The sequence below is a fragment of the Oryx dammah genome, unplaced genomic scaffold, assembly GCF_014754425.2.
Source record: "Oryx dammah isolate SB20612 unplaced genomic scaffold, SCBI_Odam_1.1 HiC_scaffold_6, whole genome shotgun sequence".
Lineage (NCBI taxonomy): Eukaryota > Metazoa > Chordata > Mammalia > Artiodactyla > Bovidae > Oryx > Oryx dammah.
Window position 1 is genome coordinate 28,980,323 of NW_024070190.1, and position 24,711 is coordinate 29,005,033.

At 46.5% G+C, this 24,711-nt stretch overlaps 1 protein-coding gene across 4 annotated transcripts in view; it reads left to right on the plus strand.

Annotated features, from left to right (window-relative positions):
- Positions 1 to 23,661, plus strand: part of DUSP29 (dual specificity phosphatase 29) — a 32,595-nt gene extending 8,934 nt beyond the window's left edge. For 2 of the 4 annotated variants that reach the window (XM_040242368.1, XM_040242369.1), the window contains exons 2-4: positions 2,188 to 2,421; positions 13,531 to 13,751; positions 23,010 to 23,661. In XM_040242368.1, the coding sequence (XP_040098302.1) occupies positions 2,222 to 2,421; positions 13,531 to 13,751; positions 23,010 to 23,254 (666 nt within the window). In that variant the 5' untranslated portion in view covers positions 2,188 to 2,221 and the 3' untranslated portion in view covers positions 23,255 to 23,661. Of the gene's footprint in view, positions 1 to 2,187; positions 2,422 to 10,031; positions 10,811 to 13,530; positions 13,752 to 23,009 lie in introns of those variants that run through there. The other 2 variants (XM_040242371.1, XM_040242370.1) reach the window with 2 other exon arrangements.
- Positions 23,662 to 24,711: the final 1,050 nt, after the last annotated feature.

The window sequence follows — 24,711 nt, forward strand, 5'->3', positions numbered from 1 at the left end:
TGCAGCTGTCAGTGCTCGGCTCCTGCATCCATTAGCTCCTCAGGTGATGTAAAATGGTGCTTTCTTCCTTCTCTATTAAAGTTCTTCTATAAAAGAAAATTCCCCTCATCTACCCAGTAGTACAGTTTGTATCAGAAAGGAACAACAAATGCTAGATTCTGTTTATTGACCTGTCTTCACAATGAGCTGGTTCCCTAGCATCTTCCAACAGTGAATGATTGTTTTACGTATCATCACGATTTAAATGCTTGATGTGTTTCTGTCAGCTGCGGTTGTTTTTGTTATTCATGTTCAAACTGTCCCATTTTTGATAAGTGGGAGCCTCTTCGAGATGTGCTCTGGGTCCTTTCGATAGGATGCTACTGGTCTTTGAAGTTCCCAGGGCTTTTTCACATTTTTAAGTCCCTGGGGCCTGCCCTTCCTTATGCTGTATGCTACACTCTGACCTCTGCCCTCTCAGCAATTTTTTTTTTTAACATTTATTCTTTCATTTATTTTTGGCAGTGCTGGGTCCTCGTTGCTACACGTGAACTTTAACTAGTTGTGGTGAGTGGGGGCTATTCTTTGTGGCAGTGCATGGGTTTCTCATTGTGGTAGCTTCTCTTGTTGCAGACCATGGGCTCTAAGGTACTCAGGCTTCAGCAGTCGGGGCTCATGGGCTCAGTACTGGCTCAGTAGGTGTGGTGTATGGGCTCAGTTGCTCACTGCATGTGGCATCTTCCAACACCAGGGATCAAACCTGTGTCCCCTGTATTGGCAGGCAGATTCTTAACTGCTAGACCACCGGGTAAGCCCACGGCAATTATTTTTTTCTCAGAAGACTGCTGCTAAGTCACTTCAGTCGTGTCCGACTCTGCGACCCCACAGACGGCAGCCCACCAGGCTCCCCCGTCCCTGGGATTCTCCAGGCAAGAACACTGGAGCGGGTTGCCATTTCCTTCTCCAATGCATGAAAGTGAAAAGTGAAAGTGAACTCGCTCAGTCGTGTCCGACTCTTAGTGACCCCATGGACTCAGCCTTCCAGGCTCCTCCGTCCATGGGATTTTCCAGGCAAGAGGACTGGAGTGGGGTGCCATTGCCTTCTCTGCTCAGAAGACTAAGATCACATATTACAAACATCCTCAATTTACAGTGTTCCTCATCTCCAAAACGAAGATAATCACAGCACCTATTAATTCGGGTTGTTAAGATTAAATGAGTTAATAATTGTAAAGCACTTGGCATAGTGCCTGGCACACATTAAGTGTTACACAAGGCTCTGTTACATATATGAATAGCGTTCCCTCCCCATTTCTCAGCAGTGAGTTTCTCAGTGACTCCACCCCTTCCTCTTTCCCTCCAGTTTCCCAGCACTGTGAGTACAACCTCCCTTCCCAGGCTGCCTAAGTGTATTGGTCACCCAGCCCACAGAACACACGGTGCCCAATTCCACGGAGATTCATTTCCTTGGGGACAATGGAAACTGTTCACACACATTCTATTCACAGAGGTTGACAAGCTCTACAAACATCCTGATCTGCAGACACAGCTTTCTAGCTTGGAATGTCTTCTGAATGACCATTAAATTAACACAGCTGCCAGCCTCCTAGCGTGAGGGTGGCCAACGTTGTGTTCAACCTTCTAACAAGTTGACAAACCCTCACACAGCCAAGTTTCCTCCCACCCCAAGACTTCTGAAGCCCTGGCAATGCCTGGCTGCCCAGACCTCACAGGTTCTGGATCCCCAGATGTGCCCTTTCCACTGCAGACAGTTCTCTGCAGACACTGAATACCATGGGTCTGGAAGGCCAGGGACCTTCTGGGCCGTCTTGTTCATGCTCAAAATGGCCTCAGCCTGCAGAGTCTAGTCACATAAAGGAAAGAGTAGGCACCAACAAAGGGGTAAAAATCTAAAAGAAAGATGGCAAAGAACAGGCTGCCTGCAGGGATTTCTTAGACCCAAAGTCTGTCCTGGGTCTGCAGCATATGCCCATGTCAGAGGGCATGCAGCATGCTTGCTCTGCAGGGGACTGGAATGTCAGGGAAGTGTTGTTTAACTGCCATCATGACCTTCCTTTTTGACCTCCATAACCTGGGAAAAGGAAGGAGGATCAGAGCAAGCCGGGGAAACTCCTGCCACATCTTCAGATCAGCTTCTACCCAACTCTGCCCCTGCTAACCCCAACCCTGATCCTCTCTCATGACCAGCTGCACAAAGGAAAGAAAATCCCTTGGCTCCAAAATGACATCTGGAGGATCGAGGACAGGCCTCAAGAACATCTACCCATCTGCCAAGAAGCTGCTGCCGAAGGTGGAGGAGGAGGGGGAGGCTGAGGATTACTGTACTCCTGGAGCCTTCGAGCTGGAGCGTCTCTTCTGGAAAGGCAGTCCCCAGTACACCCATGTCAACGAGGTCTGGCCCAAGCTCTACATCGGCGATGAGTAAGTGCCCAGATTCAGCCTCATGTTTGGTAGCCAGCCCTTCCCAGGTCACAGCCCTTGCTACCTTCCCACCGTGAGTTCTTGCTTTCCAGGTTGGTTCTGAGAGAAATCTTTATCAGTTAGGGCTAGGTTTATTTTCCTATTACAGAAAACTCAGAAAAGGGGCTTCAGCAAGATAGAGGTTGGTGTGTCTCACATAAAAGATGTGCAGAGGAAGGAGAGCTGAGGCTGGCATGGTGACTCCAGGGTCATCAGCAGCTCAGGCTCCCGTGCCTGGGCCCCCCCAGGTACGGCTTCCTTCTTCAAGGCTGCTTCATGGCCTGACATTGCCAGTAGGGCTCCTGTCACCAACTGTAGGATCCAGACCATGGGAAGGTAGAGGAAAAGGACATCTTCCCAAAGGGAAGTCCCACCAAAGGCTTCCCCTGCTCCTCGCTGCAAGAGAGGCTAGGAAATGCAGTCTGTTTTTAGCTGAGGGTAAGACAAGCAAGAATAAAGTCAGTTCTCAGGTGGGTGGCATAAGAGCACATCACCTTCTGTATCAGGAAGTGTGGTAGACCTAGCAAAGTTGAGGTCACTGTCCCTTGCTTTAGATTTTTATAGCCACCAGGCCCCACTCTTCAAAAAAAATGGGAAGTGCCTACTGTAAATAATAATAGTGATAACAGTAATGTTGGTGGTGGTGGTGGTCATTAAAAGTCATGTCTGACTTTTTGCGACCCCATGCCAGGCTCCTCTGTTAATGGGATTTCCTAGGCAAGAATACGGCTGGAGTGGGTTGTCATTTCCTTCTCCAGGGGATCTTCCCAACCCAGGGATCAAACCTGTGTCTCCTGCACTGGCAGGCAATTCTTTACCACTGAGCCAGAAGGAAAATAATAATAGCAATACTTATCATTTATTGACTATTATGTGCCAGGCACTGTGCTAAGCATCTTGCATGAGTGATCTCACTTTATTTTCACTACAGCCCAATGAGAGGTCATCTCATTACTCCCATTTTAAAGATAAGGAAACCGAGGCACAGAGCAGCTAAATAATGGGCCCAAGGTCCACAGCTTGGTAAGCGGCTGAGAGCTGAGATTCAAATGCAGTTTTGCCTAACTCATAAGCTTTCATCCTGATTAGCACTCCTGCTCCTCCCCCACCCCCCAGGATTCCAATTTACAACTCACCTCTCCAAGGAGTCAGATGGCACAGGACCCATTCATATGTGATTTTCAATAACTGCTGCTTAAAAGTGTCTAGTCATGGGATATCCAGAGGCAGCATCCCTCTTTTTTCCTTAGTAATTTTAAATGGAAAAAGTTATAAAAAAATTATATGCCCTTTTACACTAAATTAAACTAAACAGAGAGTTTTAAAAACAAATTGCATAATCTCCCTTGTCCTCTCTTAATTCTGCCATAAGTAACCAGAATTAAGCTCACTTTATGTATATCGTGGAAAACATAAGGAAACATATGCAAACACTTAAAGGATTTTTATTTCTTTTAAATAATTTTAGCAGGAAAAAAGGAATTAAATGATTCTGTACTTTCAGTATTCCTTAGTATAGGTGTGCCATAATTTATCACATCATCTCTCAGTTGTGAACATTAGGGGAACCTGGGCTGTCCTAAATAGGGCCTTCATTGTTTACTTTTTAAAAAATAATAGCATTATTGAGATATAACTTACATTCCATAAAACTCACCCTTTTAAAGTATACAGTTCAATGGTTTTATTATATTCACAGAGCTATGCAACCACTATCTAATTTCAAAGCATTTTCCTCACCTCAAAAGGAAACCCCAAACCCATTAAGTAATCACACTCCATTCCCCATATTCCCCCAGCCTGAGAAACCACCAGCTTGCTTTCCCTTTCTATGAATTTACCTAACCTGGAACTTCACATGAATGGCCTTTCACGACTGGCTTCTTACGCTTAGCGTAATGTTTTCAAGGTTAATCCAAGTTGAAGCATGTATTAGTATTTTATTTTTTTCCTGCCAAATAATCTCTGTACTACTTTTGCAACTTTTTTTCACTGCACGGCTTGTGGGATCTTAGTTCCCCAATCAGGGACTGAATCTGAGCCCTCAGCAGTTAAAAATGGAATCCTAACCACTGGACCACCAGGGAAGTCCCTATTTCTGCAACTTTTATGTGAGTCTAGAATTAGTTCAAAATAAAAAATGTATGCACACACTGTGACTCCAAATATCACTTTAAGGAATGAAACATACAGAAATAAGAGCACCAATACATAAGGATATATGTACAACAATGTTTAATACGAAAGTAGCAATAAAAGGTGTATGTGTGGGATCTGAATATCTTCTAATATTATTAAATAAGTATAGTAAATATACTGCTTTCCTATTTTAAAGGTAATATAAACTCACTGTATAAAGTTATAGACATCTTCATTTCCCTAGGTATAATAGGTTGACAAGTGAACTTTCTTCATAAGGGTGTATGGATTGAGATAATATATGGACATGGGTCTGAGCAAACTCTGAGGGACAGTGAAGGACAGGCAACCCTGGTGTGCTACAGGACCGCAGAGTCAGACGCGACTGAGTGACTGTACAACAGCAACAACGTCAAATACTAGTGTGGTGTCAAGTACAGAGTAAGCACTAAAAAAGATTAGCTTTAATAATAAGATAGTGCTTCGTGTTAAAGAAAACTTTTGAATCTCCCAAAACAATCACTTAAGTCCACCACTCCAAAGCCATTCCTGTAAATACTGTAGTAATTTCCTCTTAGACTTTCTATATGCTACTTTTGGTTTAAAATAGTTGCAATCATATGGATTATTCATTTTATCTTTGTCTTTATTCCACACAGCATCATTCAAAAACTTTCCCCTTTTTATATACTTCTCATATACTTAATTATAATAACTATAATTATATATATCAGATAGACATAATTATCATTTATGTAACCACTTTTCCTACTGTTGAATATAGCAGTCATTTTCATGTTCTTGCTTTTATAAATAATGCTGCAGTGGACATCTTTAGGTATAAATATATTTTTAATATTTAAGGTTATTTCCTTAGATTTGATCCTTTAAAATGGCATAAATGGGGGAAGGACCAGATTGATCTCCAAGAAGCACCTCACTCTTTTGCCCTCCTCTCACCTCAAGAATAGAATGGCTGGGCATTTGCTCAGGAGCCACAATGTTTAGGTCAAATACTGACTCCTATGTGGTCTTGGGCGTGTCACTCAAGCTTTCTGAGCTTAGATTTCTTTACCTATGAGATGTGAGTTCGATGGTTTAATGTATCGGATGCTGAGCTCAGTTTCCAGCACTGAGTGTGAACTATTAGAGATCAGGCAGGTTCTGGAAACTCACCTCACAGTGTGAGAAGAAGGTAAAGAACAGTCACCACACTTTGCCACTAAGGGTCCCTGTGTGTTAAGGGCAGCCCTGGGATAGAAAACACCCCCAGTCACAGTTCTCCCATGAGATGCTATCATAAACCCAAGGCCAGGTTGGAAGGAAGGTCCCTCCCTCCTAATGGGCCTCCTCCAGACAGCTCCCTCCACAGACACTGTCCCGGCCTTCCAGGGACCCAGGTGGCCAAAGGCCCAAGGGGGCAGTGCCACATCAAAGCCCTATAAGCCTGTGGGTTCCAGAATTTCTGAAGCTTTTCTCAAGCCTAGCTTATCCCAAGGGGATCACCAAATGGGATGCCTGGTGCCTCCAAGTTCCCACTGCTTACCAGCCTGGGGAGGGCACAGATGCAACCCCATCTCCCGCCCTGCCCAGTACCACCACAGCCTGGCAAGCAGAGGTCACAGATGGGAGCGCGATGTGGTCGACGTCAAGCGCGCTGGCCCAGCGCTGGGGGTCGGTAGGCCCCCCTAGGCAGCCACCTTTTGGATGTCCTCGTGGAGAAGTCTTCCTCCCTCAAGGGCTCAAGGCACAGCCGCCTTCTCCCACGCCTTGGTAGGGGGTCTGAATCTCCAAGTAGGAACCGGAGGGACAGTGTGGAGAACAGCAAAAGCTGTCCAGCAGGGACTGAGGCAGAGTTCAAGCCCCCATTGTGGGTGGCCACTCTGTGTGGCCTTTGGCAAAACAACTTATTGTTCTGGGACTCAGTTTCTTTATTTGTAAAATAAAGGGATAATTTCAAAGGTCCCTTCCAGCTCTGAAGTAAAATTCTTTAAGAAATGTCTTATTAAATAAATTAGGCTTTATTAGGCTTAAGCACATACTTGTTTTATTACTTTTAAGTCATTCAAATTAGATTCAAATTAGGTTAACCAAGTGTTGCCCTCCAGAGAATCAGGGACTGGCATCAATGATGAGATAAGAATAATTCATCACCTCTTATCAATCAGCAGTCCCTAAATGGGTGCTTCACAAGTGCTTCAGGATGCTTGAAAGCACTAAATTTCTGTAATTTAAATATTCTAACTTTAATCTCATTCACATCTTTCATTTGCTTAGCAAAATCTTTTTTTCTTTTTTCTCCCTGACAGTCAGCAGGAGGGCAAGTATCCTGGCTACAGTCAAAGTGACTGCAAATTCCCAGGCAGGACAGGCTCCCCACAGCAAGGCATCATTGAGAAATCTCTCCTCCCTCTCACAACAGAAGCAGTCCTGTGAGCCAGTGCCAGGGCTCTGTGAAGTTGCTCTGCTGCTTGAATGGTGGGGACTCTATTTTTATTAAAATTACAGTCGCCTCCAAGGTCTGCCTTTTAGGGTCATCGACAGCCAGCAGCCTCTCCCCATCAAGCCTGACTCTTCAAATGCCTGCATCTGCCCCACTCAGCCTGAGCTCGCTTGCCAAGGGGTCTCTCTCTCCCCTCCTTTTTGCTCCCAAGCAGACCATCAGCCTCCGAAGCCAGAGGTATCTCCAAGGTTGGTTGGTCAAAGATGCTGGAGAGAGTTGTTAAGTCGCTAAGTTGTATCTGACTCTCTGTGACCCCATGAACTGCAGCACACCAGGCTTCCCTGTCCTACACTATCTCCTGGAGTTTGCTCAGACTCACATCCATTGAGTCAATGATGCCATCCAACCATCTCAACCTCTGTCACCCCCTTCTCCTCTTGCCCTCAATCTTTCCCAGCATCAGGGTCTGAGGTGAAGGCAAAGCAATGGCTGAGACAGTCCTCAGATCGAGACAGGACCTCTCACTGGTGTACCTGGACAGCTGCAACCTTTCCCCTCAAAAAGAAAAAACTAATTCAGCCTTGAGGCACCAAGTAGAGCTAAAATTTAACTGTCGTTTTTTAGGGTGGGCCATGGCTAGACTAGGATGCAGTGAAAACACAGCCAAGGTTGACAATTTAACATGCTGAATGTCATCTGAAAGAACTAGAAAATCTGGACTCTGAGCCTCCAAGCACCCAAGGCGACTAAGCACAGCTGGGCACCAGTCATGGGCAAGGTGCTAGGGGAGAGGTGCCAATGGTCCTGCCCCTACTGGGCCTTCTCACACTGGGTGGCAGTACTTTAAGCAAAGGCCCCCGGCAATGCCAACCATTTCCTTTCACGGTTAGCCGAATGCCTTGTCTAATCATTAATACAACGGTATATTTTGAAACCAGGCCTTCTACACATTGTCTTTTCCCATTTAGCCTCAATCCTTGGAGGCCTAGAGCCTAGTGGGGTGGGGAAGATGATGGAGAGATTCCTAAGGAGTTAAAAACACAGAGACTACCTTAGGTCCTTGCAACAGTCAATCTCTCCTGAGAACTAAGGATAGAATGTCAATAAAAATCCTGGCATATATTTAAACACTAAGCGAATATATGACACGTTCAATACTGAAAATTTACACAACACAGACAAAAGGAAGAACATTAAAATTCCCTATAACCCCATTACCCAGAGATAACCACCGATAAATTTCATTGTACATCTTCCTGTTGCTTGCTACCTCCTCCTTGTTCAGAATTTATCTTTTAACCTTTCCAAGAAACTTGAATATCATCAACATCACTCAACTCTTCAAGAATCTTGCAAGGAAAGTACTGGCAATGTAATTGGTCCTCTTTAACAAATAAAGAAATCTGAGGGTCCCAGAGGTTCGTTGTTCTGGTTCATGCAGCAGTTTAAGCTTACAAACTATACCTGCGTGCCCTGTGCTTTCTGCAGGGCCTTGTAGCCCAACAGCTTCATCATCGGCAAGTAACAGGAATACCCAGAAAACAGACAGCTAGTGAATTCTGCCTTCATATCAGATGAATTGAAGGAGACCAAAAACTAGAATTGTGCCTGTTTTAAAAGGCACCTGCAAGGAGTAGGCGTGGCTAAGACTCCAGAGAAGAAGGTCACCATCAGGGTCACGCTCTCAAAATGACGTGCCACCACAAGCAGGGTCACACTCACCAGTGTGTGTCTGTGCTGTGCTTAGTCGCTCAGTCGTGTCTGACTCGTTGCAGCCCCATGGACCGTAGCCCACCGGGCTCCTCTGTCCATGAAGATTCTCCAGGCAAGAATACTGGAGTGGGCTGCCATGACCTCCTCCAGGGGATTTTCCCAACCCAGGGATTGAAGCCAGGTCTCCCACATTGCAGGCAGATTCTTTACCAACTGAGCCATCAGGGAAGCCAGTGGGTGTCACAGGCATCAAAAAATGACAGGATGTGGGCCATGGTGAACAGGAATCCAGAGTTCGGTGTGGGAAATCGGCAGGTCCTCACATGTGAGGGTATGGAGAACCTCCCCATCACTAGTGGACGTCCATCAACGCCCAGGGCAGAATCCTGGCAACACAGGAGCAGCTGGTGGGCGGCCGGGGCAGGCGCGTACATGCACGTGACGTCCCTCCTCCCCTCTGTGAGGACACATACCTGTGGGAAACGGGCTTCTGGGCAGGGGCTGAGGTATGCAGGACGGGAATCAACAGGGCCTCAAGGGGTCTGAAAAAGCAGGATGCCGGGAGCTCTGTCCAAGGAGACTGCTCCTGTCACTCCTCAAGGTGGAAGGGGTGCTGGGTGAAGCAAGTTTCCTGGAGAAACTGCGAGGGGCTGGAAGGAGGAAGGGAGGGAAGGTCTCTGAGGAAACTGGACCCCAGGAGAAGAGAGTCACTTCCTTGGCCCTCCAAACCAGATTCAGAATCCACATTTGAGGCCAGAGGTTCACAAGACAGGGAGAAGTGCCAAAGAGAACTGGGTCAAAAAGAGGGATATAACACTGTTCTTCAAAAGTGAAACTGTACGGGGGACTTCCCCGGTGGCCCAGCGCTTAAAACTCTGTACTTCCAAGGCAGGGGGTGCTGGTTTGATCCCTGATAGGGGAACTAAGATCCCACACTGCAGAGCTAAAAAAAAAATTTTTTTTTTAAAAAGTAAAACTGTACAAGTCCAACAAATGAAAGAGAACATGCCCAATCGCATCGCTGAAATAAATTAATAAAAACAAGACACCTTTTTTTTTGTCTATGAAATTAGCAATGAGCAAAAATCAGAATGTAAATTTGAACATGCTTTCTAGAAGATAATTTAGTAACAAGTATCAATTGTGTTCAAAACACTCATGCCCAGAATTCCACTTCAAAAAAAAATGTCTCCCAAGGACACAGAGATGTGCTCAAAGATACAGCAAGTTGTTTGTTTATAGTTATTTATTATAATAACCACTACTCTCTCTCCAGGATAGAGACAGAGAGACAGACCAGAGAGAGAGAACACAAACATCCAAAGCTAGGGACTTGAGGAGGGAAAACTGAGGTTCATCTATGGAAGGGAACAGGATGCAGCTACTGCAGGCTGTATGTTGACATAATAAGATGTTTACAGTATATCACCATGCAAGGTTTTTAAACTGTATATGTGGTATTACCATTATCATAATATTACCATATTACCCCCAACCATTAAATAGAATATACAAATATATTCATGGAAAAACAACTGGAAGATCTTATTTCAAAAGGCAAATAGTCCTTATCTCTAAGGAGTAGAAATACGTGTTTTTGTGTTGGGAGGAGCATGTTTGTCTTTCATGTTCTACAGAGAACATGTGTTAGTTTTGTAATTAGCTGACACTTAAAATGAACAGATTACCAACATCTAGGATTTTTCTTAAACAACCGGAAACTAAGGCCACTGCACCACCTAGATTCTAGGAGTAATTTCTTAACTCTGTTTTTTTTTTTTTTTTTTGAGCTTTTCTCCTTCAACAGAGGCACATTTCTTAGTCTTTCTCACATACCTGAGTAGATGGCCCTGAAAGTTAAGAAAATAAAACAACACAGTACCAAGCGGCACCCTCCAATCCCACCAGTGACACCCTCCAATCATCCCAGCGACAGATGAGCTGGGTGTCTGGGCCAACTGGGGACCTGCCTCCAAAACAGCTGCTGTCTACTAAGAGTCACTTTATGTATCTGCAAATCCCCTTGCTGCCGTTGAGCCGTCACCTAGACTCGGAGTAAGTCAAGCTGGGGGAAATCCTCAGAGGGGTGTGTGAGGACACCACCCCCGCTTCTGGGCCCAGGGAGCCACAGAACCCAAAGACCTGCAACAGGCCTCAGGATACCACCAGGTCTAATCCTCCCCATGAACCCCCTTCTCTCTTTCAGACACAGTCAAAAACCAGCTCTGGGAGGGAGGGGTGAAAGTGGGCGTGTCATGAAACAAGTCTTGTTGCATATCTACCTTGATCCTTGACCCCCAAAGGAGCAAAGTGCAAATTGCTATTTATTCAAACTGCCATTTGACTATGTTGAAACCCAGCTGCAGAACCCAGAGAGACCTGTCTTTATGGTGGGTAGGAACTTCCTGTCAAGGACAGTTATTTTAATTTTTCCACTGAGCTCAACCTCAAAGTGAGGTTGATTGCTACTCGGCAAGATGGACTGCATTAGTGGAGGCTTTAATTGAGCACAGATCTACATCCCAAAAGCATAATGTTTGTTGTATACATATTTTGGGGCGAGGAGAAAAATGAAAAACAGAACTTTCTGAGGAAAAAATGAAAGCATAATGTGTTTCGTAGTCAGCATGGCAGCCCCAAAAGCCAGCTGGGGGGCTCAGTAGAACTCCACACCTCCCTACGTCTCTGTTCCCATGGTCTGTTTGCTCGTTTCTAAAAGCTCACTGTGGTTCCTCTCACGACCAACAAAAAGCCCCAGGAAACCAGTGATAGATGCGGGGCCCTTGGCATGTGTTTCTGCTGCATGGAGGTGCAGGGTGTTGATCCATGCTGGCATCCAATATGCTCACTTCTCTCCAGATCCTCTTACCAATGGCCTGGAGATGAGCCCTCCGCGGGAGCACACTGCCACTTTTTGGTCTCTTACTGTTACGGTTCCAGACCTTGTCACCTCTTCCCTGAGCTGCAGAAGTGGACTTTGCGCTGTTGAGGGAGATGTCATCTCAGAGCTCAGATGGGCTCACCCACCTCAAACACAAAAAGCTCCTCTCAACCCCCAAATGCACATTCTGACTTGCAAGCACTCCATGGTCAGATCCCGCACTCCCTCTCCAGACCTTTCTCTCCTCTCCTCTCACATCTTATGCTCGGCCCAAACCAGTCCCTTCTTTCCTCTCCTATTCCCAATCCATCAGCAAGTCTGCTGTGACCCAGTCCAACCACCTTCCTCCCTTGACCACGTGGCTGTGACACCTCCGGAAGAGATCCCCACTTCTATTTTTTGCTTCCTTTCAATCCGTCTGCACGCATGACTGATCTTTAAGAAGTAAACAACACTCACCTCTTCCTTAAACGCCTCTGTAGCATGTGGCATGCTACCATACTGAGCCTAAAATCCAGACGCTCCCCTCTGACCTCCAGGGCCCACCGTGGCCCAGCCCCCGCTTTTGGTTTCCTCTTGTGCCACTACCACCCTTGCGATTACAGCCACACAAGTCTCCCTTCTGTTCTTAGCACGCGCTGTTGCCTCTGCCTGAATAAAACACGTTCCCCCCACCCCCTTCCCCTGCCTAGGCCCCTATCACCTGGTTGTCTTAGTTTAAATGCCACCTCCCGGCAGGGACCTTCCCTGATCACCTTACCTACAGCAGGACCACAGTGATTCTGCACAGCTTACTGCTATCTGAAATGGATCATTCATTTATTTGCTTTCCCCAGAATCTAAGCTTCCCGAGGCACCTTGACTACCTGCTCACGGCTGCGGCAGCAGTACCCAGGACAGTGCTTGGCACACAGTAGGTTCATTTCCTGAACGGCTTTCGTTATCTCCAGCCTCCATCCCTTAGGTTGTGCTATTTCTTTGGCTTGGCATGCCCATGTCTCCCTCTTCTCCTCCATTACCAAGTGTTGATACCTATAGTAAGGCAGGCTCAAAACCCTCTTTCCAACAAAGTGTTTCCTAGCCCTTCAAGGAATGATAACTCCTGCTTCCTCTGTCCATGTTCCAAGGCCACCTACTTTAAAAAGACTTTACTCTTTGTTAATGAAAAATCTTGCCTAGAAAGATAAGGCTATAAATGAGAAAATAATCTCACTGTTGGCTTCAGGAACTTCCTAAAATGAGTTCCAACAACAGACTGCTTAAACAACACTCTTTCTCAGAACAGTGCTTTGCCCAATAAGGCAATGATTTACTTATCAAAGCAAAGAGTTTGTATAGTGTTCACCAATCTCCTGAACATCATGATCAAGAATTTTGCCATATCCTCACACTGAATGACCCATTTTCAACCATTCATTTGAACCTCACCCTTCGAACCCCAGAAATATCCAAGGGTTCAGAGGAGAGGCTGCTTTAAGGGGTCCCTTGAGGCTCTGTGAAGGCGGCCCTCTCCCTTTCACTTGCTCAGCTCGGCCTACTGAGCAGGTTATTCTGACGGCCTTAGAGGAGGTCTGGCAGCTGACAGTCCACTCCTGGCACCACTGGAGTGTCCAGCACCAAGTTCTTCTGTATTTGGTGAATGGAAGAGAGAATGGACAAATGAATAGGTTGCCCACTCTCCACTTTCTCTAAACTGCTGAACCAGAAATATAAAAAAAGCAAAGCACTCAGGGGGTCAGCAGGAGCAGGGCTTGCACAGGGGAAGTCCTTCATTTCAGTGGCTAGGCCTATTTAGAAGCTAGAATTGATGGCAAAAACCCGTGGACTGAGCTCGAGTTTTCCCCAGATTTTGGCCAAGTCTCTGCCTACAAGCCTCTCTCTCTCACACACCCAGGGCAACCGCGCTGGACCGCTATGGGCTGCAGAAGGCAGGCTTCACCCACGTGCTGAACGCTGCCCACGGCCGCTGGAACGTGGACACGGGGCCCGACTACTACCGCGATATGGCCATCGAGTACCATGGCGTCGAGGCTGATGACCTGCCCACCTTTGACCTCAGCGTCTTCTTCTACCCAGCTGCCGCTTTCATTGACGCTGCCCTCCGCTATGATCACAGTAAGAGACCTTAGCTGCCCGTGGTCCCGTGGTCCCACCCCCGCCCCGGGCCACCTCGAGGCCCCACCCCCAGTCCACGGCCCCGCCCCTCACCCTGGTGGGAAGAGGCATCCGCACGCTTAAAGTAAGCTCCCTTCTCAAATTCTGCCCTGCCAGGGTAGCTGGAAATGTCGAACCCCCTGGAGTCTCTGAGCCTCACTGAGTCGTGCTGTAGTTGCTGGGGTTCGGACTTGGTTGCCACTAGTGGGAAGTCAGGAGGGCTCAGAGGAGAGGTCTTAGGCCTGAGTTTCTCTTCCCTAAGGCACAGCAGCCATCCTTTGAACGCCAGGTTTGGTTGGAAGCCCTCAAAGCTGGGGTGCTGCCAAGATGCTAACTGTGCCTGGGTCCAAACCAGACTAATAGCCAAGGGCCTCGATGCTAGAAAAACCTTAGGGAGCTAATCTGAGTGGAAATATAGAGACTTCAAATTCTCCTGCTCTCCAGCCTAGCTCATACCCGCCTCTCCCATCCTCCCACCCCAGTCATATTCACTCTAGTGAACTCTCCTGTGGAAAGCTGACAACCTCAGAAAGACAAATACCATATATCACTTCCATGTGGAATCTAAAATATGACAGAAATGAACCTATCTACAAAACAGACTCTTGGACATAGAGAACAAACTGACGGTTGCCAAGGGGGAGGGGAGGGGCTTGGTGGAGGGATGGAATGGGAAGTCGGGATTAGCAGAAGGAAGCTTTTATATATAGAATGGATAAACAACCAGGCCCTACTGTATAGCACAATGAACTATATTCAATATCCTATGAGGAACCATAACGGAAAAGAATATTTAAAAAGACTATATATACATGTATAACTGAATCACTTTGCTGTACAGCAGAAATTAATGCAATATTGTAAATCAACTATATTTCAATTTTTAAAACTAAAGGATGAGGCTTTCAAGAAAAAAATGAAAGCTGACAAGTTATTCTTTGTAAGTGCCAAACTATGAGAATCTGAGTTTTATGCTCATAATGTCCAAGTTTTTCAAGGTTAATTAATAACCATCTTTAAAAATCACGGTGCTAGTCCTTGTGCTCCAAATGCAGTTTTAGCTGCCCTAATCCAGGTAACGGCTGCAAGGCTATTTTCGAGAGAAGGGCACAGTGTAGGTATGCATCCGGGTGAGATAATATTCCATGATGACTGCAGGTTGCATTTCAGTGGCATTCCATAGAGGTCAGAGGGGCTTCAAGTCCTTGGTCTGTGCTCTGACTTCAGCCCCATGTGTCACACACTGAATTATGGACTCATCACATAATTCAGGATATACAGTTACTAAGTCTTTCTGGCCGCAAGCAGTTGGAATTAAGAGGCTCACTGACTGACCAACTAGCCTGCTGCAGAAACTGCAACTTACAGCTGGGCCAAGGCCACGCCTGCTGGACAGTCTCAGACCTTGTTTTTTATTTTGGTTCAGAAAGCAATGTCAGAGTGAGGGGGGAAATAAAACAAAACACAGAGCTGCAGTGCTTGTCTTAGGGGATGCCTCATTTCAAAGTCATCCTTTTTATGAGTCTATTTATGGACCATCTTTCTGTGTTGGGCAAGCAGGGTTTCCAAGCAGGATCAAAAAGCAACTGGGCTCTGACTCATCACCATAAGGTGAAATTCGCCTTACAGTATTTGAAGTTAACTGAAAACATATTTGACATTAAAAAACAAAAAGATTCAACCACCCGATCCTTCCGATTCTGTTTAATGTGCTCAACTTGCTATTACTATATCTTCAACCATCCCCTTAATGGAAGGGGCCTGGCTTCAGAGAAGACAGGGCTGCTTTCAAATTCATGCTGCACAACTTACTAACAATGTGATTTCTAAGCCTTGGTTTCTCCATCCGGTGATGAAAATATTTACCTTGAAACGTTATAATGAGGATCAGCAGTAACCCACAAAAAGCACTTAGCCTAGAACCTGGCACACAGCAGGCTCTCAGATGTGTTTGATAAAGAAAGGTTGCGCACCATGAAGCACATAACCACACCAGCACGTGCATATCATCATAATAAAGTTTGCAATCCCCAAAGGGGTAAAAAAAAAAAAAGGAAAAAAGACATTCCAACTTTGAACTTCAGTGGCATGATACACGCATAGGACAGCTTGCCCAGTTCCTGACATGCCATTTTAGAGTCTGCCCCCACTCACTGCTGAATTAGGAAAGAATGGACTATGGGGTCATATGCTTATATCTGGGCAGATCTCAGAGCATCGCTGTGGATTGTGACAGGTAGATGGTGCAGCCAAAAGCATCATGCTAGCCAAGAAAGCATCAAGAGAGAAAAGCATATCCACAGGTCAGAGGACATGCAGGGAGTGTGAGCCTAGACCAGCTGGCTGGGGGTGGGGAGCAGGACTGGACAGGACCCTGTTACCAGGTGGGAGGACTGATCCTTTCTCTGTGCCCTTTGTATCTGCATATCTAAAGACTTCCTCAAGCTGAGGGCTCAAACACCAACCCTTCAGGACCCAGGCAGATGCCATAAATGAATGACACTGGCTGTGGGGGAGGCCACTGGGTGCAGGGAGGGGGTTCTTATGGTTAAGCCAAGAGCCCCGTATTCCCTCCACAGGGCACAAGTGCTACTCAGTCCCAGCCAGCGATCATCTTGGGAGAATCAGTGCTGATGTGGTAGATCTGACTTTACAGGAAAAGTTTCCAACCTGGATTTTAACATAAAACTGCTCAAATTTTAAGTGTAGGCAACAAGTTGAAAATTTCTTAAAATGCTGCAAAGACCAAACAAAAGAAACCCAATGGCTGTCAGTTTGTAACCTGTGCCGAGTAGTCAGAGTAACAAAATAAAATGCTAGTTAGCGTCATCAGAGACTCCAGTAGTGGAGACAGTATGTGCTCAGCTTGTATGGCACATGCGCAGGCTGCCTGGATGGGGCTTGTCACACCCTGGAAAACCACAGGATGCTCCTGTAGCATTCCAGAGCCAGATGCACTCGTATGTTTCTTATTATACTCTTGCTGTAAGAGCTGTTGATGGACAGTCTGGCCAAAAGGCAAAGGCGTGTCTTTTTCCTGTCTTTCCTGTTCTTCCTTTAGCTTCAGCTTAGTGCACAGTTTCCCACACTGCCCCTCACAGTCAGTCTCTTTTTGAGAAGCAGAAAAGCATCCCTCATGGTGCTGTGGAGCTGTACTTGTGGTCTGTTGTCAGCCCCACGGGGCCCACCCCATGTCTACCCAACCTTGATCTGACCGTTCCGAAATAACTCACCAAGCAACATCAGTCACTCCTGAAAAAACTTGGGAGATAATCGGGTCCAGTGTCCTGCCCTGAGAGCTAGGGAAAGAGAGACCCAAAGAAGTCACATGACACGGTGAGGGTCAGAGTTCATCAGAGGCCAATGGGCATCCCTTCTGTCACTCAGGCCTCACGGAAGAGTCCTTCATCCCTATTTTGAGCGTCTGGTGACTCTGCAGTATAAGGGGTCGCCAAAATCATGAAAGATGAGACATTCCAGCTGGTTGCAGGATCTAAAACAACTGAATTATCATGCTTCATCAGAAAAAGAAGTCCAGAAAAAATACTGCCACCGGAGCCCCGTTTGGACTGCCTTCTCTGCTCTTGGCGTGGCATCCTCAGAGCTAAGTTACTGTGGTTTTAATTTAATGAAATCTTCTGAGAAATCCTGGGGCAGATACCATGAGGTTCTAAAGATCAGATTTTAGTGTCACCACACTCCTTTCCTTTCTTTTTCTTAAACAAACAGTCCATAGGCTGCTTTTAAAGCCATCTTAAAATCTATTATGGATAAGGAAGGTATGAATAAATAAATGAAGTCTGCATTTGAGCAGGAAGCTGATTCTCTGGTGCTTCTGGCTTTAACCAGACCAAGATTTTCAGGGTGTTTTAAGAGTCTCCTGACCCACTGCAGCAAGAACAGGCCTGCCGCCTGGCAGTTCTAAAACACGCCACACATCCTTTTCCTGAGGACTTCCACGGGTACAGACCATTTTGGGAGGAGAAGGAACTCTGCAGGTTCCAAGGTAGTGAGTGGGAGACAAAGGGCATACCCTCAAACCCAGGGAATGGGATGGGATGAGTTGGTGATTAACAGGCTTGGCCTATATGACTGATTTGAGTGACCAAGGCTTACCTTCTGGTCACCAGTGAAAACACGCCGCTAGGTAAACAGCAGAGATGAGATGGCTGAACAGCATCAACAACGCAATGAATATGAATTTGGGCAAACTCTGGGAGACGTTAAGGGACAGGGAGGCCTGGTGCTGCAATCCATGGGGTCACAATGAGTCGGACATGACTAGGTGACTGAACAACAAGAGATTCTGGATTTGACTTTTCCTCATAAACCTGTGGGAATTCACCTTTTTCGTAAAAGGAGGAATGCTTAATCGAAATCATTTCTCAAACATAAATTGTGGCCTATCAGTGGACTGAGAAATCAATTTAGAGGCTGTGACTACTATTTCTTGAAAATTTCAAAAGATTAGGAAAGAACAGAAGCCAGCAGCATGCCCAGCATGTGGAAGAAGTGCTAATTACTTTGTAAAACTCTTGTCTGATATACACACACCTGTGAGGCCCCTTTATAGCCTCTCAGGTCTCTGGCGGCAGTGGCCTGGGCTTGAATCAGGTCCTGCCACTTCCCAGCTGCGTGACTAAGACACAGCACTTCCGCTGCCTCCTCTGTAAAACAGGAACACTGACTTGATCTACCTTATCAGGTTGTTGTGAGGACTGACGGAAATGCACAAAGTGCTTGGAAGATACGGGGTGGGCTGAGCCCATGTCCGTGTTAGCTGTGAATTTTATGCCGGGGGGCAACAGGATGTAACACAGAAGAGTTCGAAAATCACCGATCTAGAAAATGCCAACCCCGACAATGATCCCTTCCCTCAGGGTCCTAACCCCGGCTGGCATCTACCTCACAGAGAGCCGCCGGCTTTCTCTGGTGCGGGCCATGCTGTGAAAAGGCCAAGGGCAGCCTTCCTCTCCTTGTCCCCCAACTCTCCCGAGGGCAGGTCCTCACCATCCAACACTGGGCCCACAGGGTGTTGCTTAGCAAGAGATCCAGAACAGAGGGAGCAGTGCCCTGAGACACTGGGGACAGCGCCTCTACCCGAGGGGACCCACCAAGCTCACGAGGCTGGCGGCACCAGCACTGCCGTCGTAAAAGCAAAATTCAGCTGAGCCGGCATTAGCGCTACTGTCGTAAAACCGAAGTTCAGCGGGAAGGGCCTTCTGCCGGAGTGGAGCTGCTCCAGCTCCTTGCCCCTTCTCTCCCACTTAACAGACTTCAGGCTCCCTAAAGACTTAATGAACTACAGCTTTCGTCTGTTTCAACTCTTTAGTCATGACAGAAAGAATTACCCTTTTTGCCAGGAGAGGAAGAAACGCTTTAGTTATCAGCAGAGCTGGCAAGGGGCCAGGCAATCTCTGGAACAGTCCGTGGGGATTAGAATGCCAGAGGTAGCCATTCCACCCCAGGAGCACAGTCATGCCCCTGAGCTGGGCCAGCCGCCCCCAAACCCCACTCAGCGCTGAAGCAGCCAGCCCTGCTCTGGCCCTCTGGCCTTTCTAACCAAGGTGCTCAAGGAAAAGGCGGCCACACTCGCCGGTCAGCTGCCAGGATTGGAGGCCTGCCTGGTTAGCTTGTGCAGACTCTTGGAAATGAATCACAGTAAAATTCTCTATGAGGGTCCTTCTGAGTGAGTGAGTGAGTGTGTGTAAAATTAAGTTCTCTATGAGGCTCCTTCCGAGCGTGTGTGTGTAGGCCACCAGTGGGGTTCTTGTGGTGGGGCAGGGTATACAGGCCTCTCCAGCCCACGAAGGCGGCAAGAGAGAATCTCGGTGCCTGAGTTCACCCCTTTTGCTTGTCTTACGCTGCTGTCGCCACTGACTGTCAACTCTATCTTGGGCTTGGTCCCATGAGCTGAGGGATGAGGATGAGAGGGACACACAGCCGCGTTCTCTCAGAAGTGTTCTTTGCCAAGCTCTTCGTATCTCCTGACGGTGCTCCACAAACCCAGTGACATCTGTTAACATCTTTCTCCTTGGTCATCCTTCCCGGCCTGGGGCCTGAGACTTCGGAACAGCTTTGGGGTCACACAGCTTAAGCTTGGCCCCAGCAAACAGATCCTAGAACTGCAGGAGAGGGCCACCACTGCACTGGGACGGTGGTATGGCAGTGCAGGGGACAGCCAGAGATGCTAATCGCCAGGGCACAGTAGCAAGGAGCCACCGCGCAGGAGGGTCTCAAGAACAAATTGCTCTGAACTATTTCCAGCGGTGGCACCATCTTTCTGGGTGACCTCCGGCAGTCATTTTGCCTCCCTGAGGCTATTTCCCCATCTGTAAAGCAGGGATGAGAATAATGAAACCTTGAAGGCTGTATTAAGGACGAAATGAGATTAAGCATGTTGATGCGCTCTGTGAGCTCTAGTCTAGAGAACTGCCGAATGGAGGCCTGAAGGATGGAAAGCTGCTTCTCATGGTGGCTTCTCATCAGGCCCAGCTGTTGCCATTGACGGTGACCAAAGGGAGCTTTTTTCTAGTGGAAATTCTTCTAGATCTCCAGTTTTCAAATTTTACAGTCTCAGATCTCTTCCACACTCCTAAAAATTACTGAAGGCCTCAAAGAGCTGTCATTTATGTAGGTTAGATCTATCAATCTTTATTAGAAATAAAAACTGAAAAATTTGAGAATATTCATTAAAAAATAATAAAGTAAACCAACTGCATATAACAATGTTTTCATGAAAAAAATCACATTTTCCAAAATAAAGTTAGGGAGAATCGTGGCATTATTTTACATTTTTGCAAGTCTTTTTGATATTAGACTTAAGAGAATCCAAGTGGGTTCTTATATCTGCTTCTGCACACAATCTGTTGTGATAACAGTGTCTTGATGGAAGTATATGAAGAAAACCCAACCTCACTCAGATATGTAGTTGGAGAAAGAAGGGATACAGTAATAGCCTTTTCAGAAAACTGTGGATATTCTTCTTTGATATTACACCAAAACTTGACAAATGATAGCTTCTTAAAGGCGAGTTGTGATGTGGGATTTGAAACCATATCTATAAATGTCATATTCTGTTACAGGAAAATCCATTGGCCTGTCTTGAACTTGGAATGGATTTTTTTACCCATCATGATTCTTTAATATCTCATATTGGTCCCACAGAAAGTCTCATTCACTGAGTTAGGCAGATCTTTGAAATGTTGACATTTTTCATTGTACATTGTCAAAAGACACATTTGTTAATATCACTGCTGATCTTAACAGAAAAATCCTAAGAGTACTGTGAAACTGTCAATCTCACAGTGGTAGATACAAGTTTTTTCCAAAATTCTAATTTTTACTTGAAAGCTTGCTTTTTTATCACTGGCAACAGATACTGTCAATTGTTTTCTTTGATGTGACAGGCTCACTTTGTTCACTTCTGATAAAAAATCTGCCAAACACCCAAGTTTGAATTACCATAGTTTTTCTGTCATTCATTCTTTTAAGTAAAAATGGTATTTCACGAAACACCATAAGCTGAATTAGCAAAATTCAGCTTGCAACTCAATCTCTCATAAGCTTTTCCTTGCGATAACAACTGTACTTTGATTTGCAGCTTAAGTGCTTTGGATGTATATCCCATTTCATCACACAGAATATTAAGAAGTGTAACCAAGGGCTGAAATTTGATAAAAATTAATTTTTACTGCTTCGTCAAGGATATTCTTACGGGAAGTTGGCTTGTTTTTCCCCCACAAGTGCCTGATGGTGAACACAACGATTACTAGTCTAGTTCGGTGCCTCTGCCGTGATTCACACTAAGGCACCAGCAATTCCTCCTCCTTGCCTTTGCACCATCAGTGCAAAAGTCAAGCAGTGAACGAGGCAAATATCACTATAGTACTATTTTGAAAATAATGTTAACGCTATAGATCTCCTCGGAGTATCCTGGGAACCCCCAGGGTCTTAAATCATGCTTAAAGAACCACTGGTCTAGATGACGATTTCATCATCTAGACTGTAAGAATAGTCATCCTGTGGTTGTACTACATGACACGGTAAAATTATTTTTGAAAAATCTTATCTTGTAAATTTTACTGACTTGATTTTGCTGACCTGAGGTTGCTGCCCCTTTTGACAGTTGAGGAAGCTAAGGCTCCACAGGCTGAGTGGCTAACCCCAAACCCGGGTAGTTAGGAGCAGAACTGACTCTGGAACCCAGGCCTGCAGGAGAACAGGCTAGAGTTCTGTAGGCAGACTGGGTCATGTGGATGCTCACAGATACCATGACAAACAGACCACGCCCTCTATCTCTTAGAACTGTGGGTAACTTTTTCCTTACTGAGGTTAAGTGCATCAGGACTGCAAATGGTGCAGAAAGCCTGCATTTCTCCACAATCCACCTGCAGTCATGGAAGGGATGGAGTGCCTCTGCTTAAAGTGGATTATGGTTCATCCATACAGAGGAGCTCTGTGCAGCAACAAGAAAAAATAACAGAGCGAGAACTCTTCAGAGGCTGACATACAAAGATCTCCAAGACACAGTTAAATGGAAGAAGCAAGGTACAGAAAAGTGTGTAAAACCTGCTACCTTCTGGGCAAGGAAAGAAGAGAAAAAAGTATGTTTTTGCTATGTATATGCACAGATACTTCTCCATAAGAAGGACTGGTAATACTTGTCACTTTGGGGAACTGAGGAGCGGGTGGGAGGAGACTTTTCAGTGGGCACCATATTATACATTTTGAAATCTGAACTCTACTGGCTGCCCTATTCAAAATAAGCACTAAGAAAATAAATAATATATAATAAACACGAAGAAATTACAAGTGAGCACTAAAAAAAAAAAAGAAAATCATAAAATTTTTATTCCTGCACGCTGATGGAGCTTTTACTTGGAGGCGCTTTGGCAGGTAGGAAGCATCAACTTCAACCCCTCCCTCTTCCTTACCGAGGCAATGATAACATCTGTGGGCCTTTGATATGCGCCAAGCAGTGTACCAAGTGCTTTAAGCAAATTGCCTTTACAAGGACACTAATGAAGATTCCTGATGGTATTCCCACTGTACAAATGGGGAAGCTGGGGCTCCCAGACACTAAGTTGCCCAGGGTGCTACAATATGGGAGAGGGATCAGGATTTGAGTGGGTTCCACCTGAGCCCCACACGTACGCTCCAACCTCCAGGCCACCCTGCCTCTCCAATGTGGGTCTTTCTTCTCCCCTCTCCATTTAGATAAGATCCTGGTTCACTGCGCCATGGGCCGCAGCCGGTCGGCGACTCTTGTCCTGGCCTACCTGATGATCCACAGGAACATGACCCTGGTGGACGCCATCCAACAAGTGGCCAAGAACCGCTGTGTCCTACCCAACCGGGGCTTTCTGAAGCAGCTCCGGGAACTGGACAGGCAGCTGGTGCAGCAGAGGCGACAGGCCCAGCACGGGGAGGACGCCGGGAAGAGCTGTGAGCAGGAGCCGTAGGGCCCCCTCGCGGGGCCAGCCGGACGTTTGGGAACGGAGAGGAGAGGCTGAAAACAGCTCTGCCCCGTGACTTCCTTTGTCACAGAGAAGGGACATGAAACCAAAGCTTGACGCCTTGCAAACAATCTTAAACTTCCTGGGGGCTGGTGAACAGGGGGGCATTCACAGTGGGCTTCCGGGACGAGCCCGGCGCCTGGCTTCACTGCAAATGGCGCGGAGCGGCTTCCCAGCACACTTGGTTACAGGTGAGCGCGCAGGCGCCGTCCTTGTTTTCTTTTTTTTTGTAAGATGGAAGCAGAGAAAAGGACTTAAAAATCTCTTGACATTGTGCTGTGATTAAACATTTGGCTTTGTCTGAAAGTCACATTCTTAAAAATATAATTTTAAAATATAACTTTATTTTCTAACCACAGAAAAAGTGCCTGGGAGAGCTGTGTTAAACGGTCTGCTCCTGGGGTGGGGAGGTGCGGACAACAGGGATTTCCTTAACGGTGGCTGCAGCGTCTTCTTTCCGTTAGACTCCAAAGGCTCAGGTCACCATCCAGAGATGCTGCTCTCTGCAAGCTGTAGACAGCAATTTATCTGGGAGGCGTGGGGAGTGGAGGTCCTGGGACCCTGCACAGAGGACCCCTCTTTGGCTTCCCCTGCCTTCCTCAGGGAGCCGGGGCGGTTCAGAAAGTTAGTCAGTCGTGTTGGACTCTGTGATCCCACGGACTGTAGCCCTCCAGGCTCCTCTGTCCATGGAATTCTCCAGGCAAGAATGCTGGAGTGGGTTGCCATTCCCTTGTCCAGGGGATCTTCCCGACCCAGGGATTGAACCTGGGTCTCCTGCATTGCAGGCAGATTCTTTACCAACTGAGCCACCAGGGAAACCAATAATTTTGAAAAGAGACTTTGGGAGACTGGAAATCTTTCATTTTGATTCTAGTCCAAGCAACACGAGCTTGTTTTCAGTCCCAGTATAAAGTATTTACAACTGTGTTTGCCCTGGAATGGGCGAACCAGGCAGCCTTGTGAGCCTGCTCCCCACCCCCATGCCCAACTAATCCAGTCACCACGATCACCTGATTCTTTCTTGAGGAGAAAGCAGCAGCAGGAACAAAGCTGGGGGAGATGTCTTCTAGAATTAGAAACTGGAAACCAGACAGAACCCAAAGATGCTGATGCCAGTAGTCAAAGAACAGAAAACCTGAAATGATAATGGCCTACGGGGAAAACAGAAAATGAACCCACTAGGAGCTCAGCAGCTTTATAAAGCCACCCGAGGGTCACCCTGTGACTTTAGGGGAGCTGCCCTGCTTTTGTGAGCCCTCGTAGGGCTCCCTGGGATTGCCCATGGTCTGCTCTGGAGTCACCTTGGCCCATAATGGATCCTCATGACGACTTGGGTGAGGGGAGCCCTGTACACAGGCTCTTGGAAAAGAGATGTGGACCAAAAGGGATTCTAGTGGCCCCTA